Consider the following 1,620-nt stretch of genomic DNA (forward strand, 5'->3'; position numbering starts at 1 on the left):
TGAGTAAGATACTTATCTGTAGTTTATCTTTGTACGTCTCGCGAGTACCCGACCCAGTGCAGGACTCTGCTGTGAAGGAGGAGACATGCGGCGGTGGTGTGTTTGCGACAATACAAGTCAGATGAAATGGACGGTGTGATGGTTTGTGAATTAACTAAACGGTTTCCTTCAAAACATTCACGAGTTCAAGAGAGATAATTTTTCTCTGCAACTTTTTTTTTTCTTTTAAAAAAGCTCCTTTTCTGAAAGCTGCTGTATTTACAGTTAAATACGATATGTACAATGTTAGTGGTCTGCATTTTTTTAATCCAGGATTGGTGCAAGAACTCCAACATCTTCACACCTGTTAGATGTTCCTTATTGAAATCTCACACTGGTACAACATGTGGGCATCTCTATCCAGTCTATATGTCAGGGTGTTGACTTTTAACTCAATATATATCAGCCACAGTCTGTTTATTAGCACAGGTTTGACTTAATGATCTAAATGAAGACAAACAGCTGAACAAATACGAAAGCTTCCCACATGGTGCATCCTGCAAATTAATCAGTATTAAAGTGCTAACTTGTTAAATAAAAGCAGAAATTAAAAAAAACAAAACAAAAAACATGGAAAATCAACTCTCAACCAAAATTTAAAGTGTACAAAAATTCTGTGCAGTTCTTTCTTAACAAAGGAACACAGACACTTCAACTACAAATCTTCCATGTTGTTTCCATGTTGTTACGTCAGTTAAAGTCCATCACAGCTCCAACAGAGCTTGGATTTCATCGATGCGAGATGTTTTCCTGTCGTTGTTTGTGGAGCCGAACGCCTTCTCCACCAGGTCCTGCTTCTTCTTCTGGATCTTTACCATGTTCTCCTCCACCGAATCCTTGACAATGAACTGCAACAACAGACACAAACACAAAGAAGTGACAAAATAAGGTTTACAGTCCTCATGAATGTAGTATGGAAAGTGTGATGCCTGTGAGACATGTAATAAACTTTCTGGACCATAATACTGCAGGACATAATTTCTGACCTTGGTAACAACAACGTTCTTCTTCTGGCCCAATCGGTGGCAGCGGTCAATACACTGCTCTTCTGTGGCTGGATTCCAGGCCTAAGGGACGTACACGGATCATTGCAAGGGAACACACAGTGAAAAATGTATTCCTAAAAAACGTGTTTGAGTAAATATCTCTCTGTTGGGATCTAATCTGCAGAGTTTCCTTTTGGAGATTTAACCAAGGAGGTGATCCTGTTATCAGTTTAGCTATTAAACAATCCCACATTAGTCATGAAAGGCATTTGTGCTGCTTTCCATTTTATTCTTTTTTGATGATGTTCTTTATTGTTTAAAAAGTGTGCACAACTTGTGATTGATGCTGACAGAGCCGGTCTTTATTGAAGGTGAGTCAGCTCACCTGCACTACAACACAACAGGAAATCCCTGACAAAATTAATATACTGACTACTTTGTCACTGCCTGCTGAATGTACACTCTGACATGGCGAAAGTGCAACAGAGAAACCAAAAAAAAAAAACATTTCTGGGAACTATCTGCACATCTTTTTCAGGACACAAGTACTTAGGAGGGGGACAAGCATATCCAAAACTCTCAAACAGACTCCCGC

At 39.3% G+C, this 1,620-nt stretch overlaps 1 protein-coding gene across 1 annotated transcript in view; it reads right to left on the reverse strand.

The window, feature by feature from the left end:
• Nucleotides 1–285: 285 nt before the first annotated feature.
• hltf (helicase-like transcription factor) overlaps nucleotides 286–1,620 on the reverse strand; it is a 17,429-nt gene continuing 16,094 nt past the window's right edge. Inside the window, exons 22-23 of the mRNA XM_008280120.1 lie at nucleotides 1,026–1,106; nucleotides 286–887 (exon numbers count right to left, since the gene is read on the reverse strand). Of these exons, the coding sequence (XP_008278342.1) occupies nucleotides 744–887; nucleotides 1,026–1,106 (225 nt within the window). The 3' untranslated portion in view covers nucleotides 286–743. The remainder of the gene's footprint in view (nucleotides 888–1,025; nucleotides 1,107–1,620) is intronic.

The sequence above is a fragment of the Stegastes partitus genome, unplaced genomic scaffold, assembly GCF_000690725.1.
Source record: "Stegastes partitus isolate 25-593 unplaced genomic scaffold, Stegastes_partitus-1.0.2 Scaffold181, whole genome shotgun sequence".
NCBI lineage: Eukaryota > Metazoa > Chordata > Actinopteri > Pomacentridae > Stegastes > Stegastes partitus.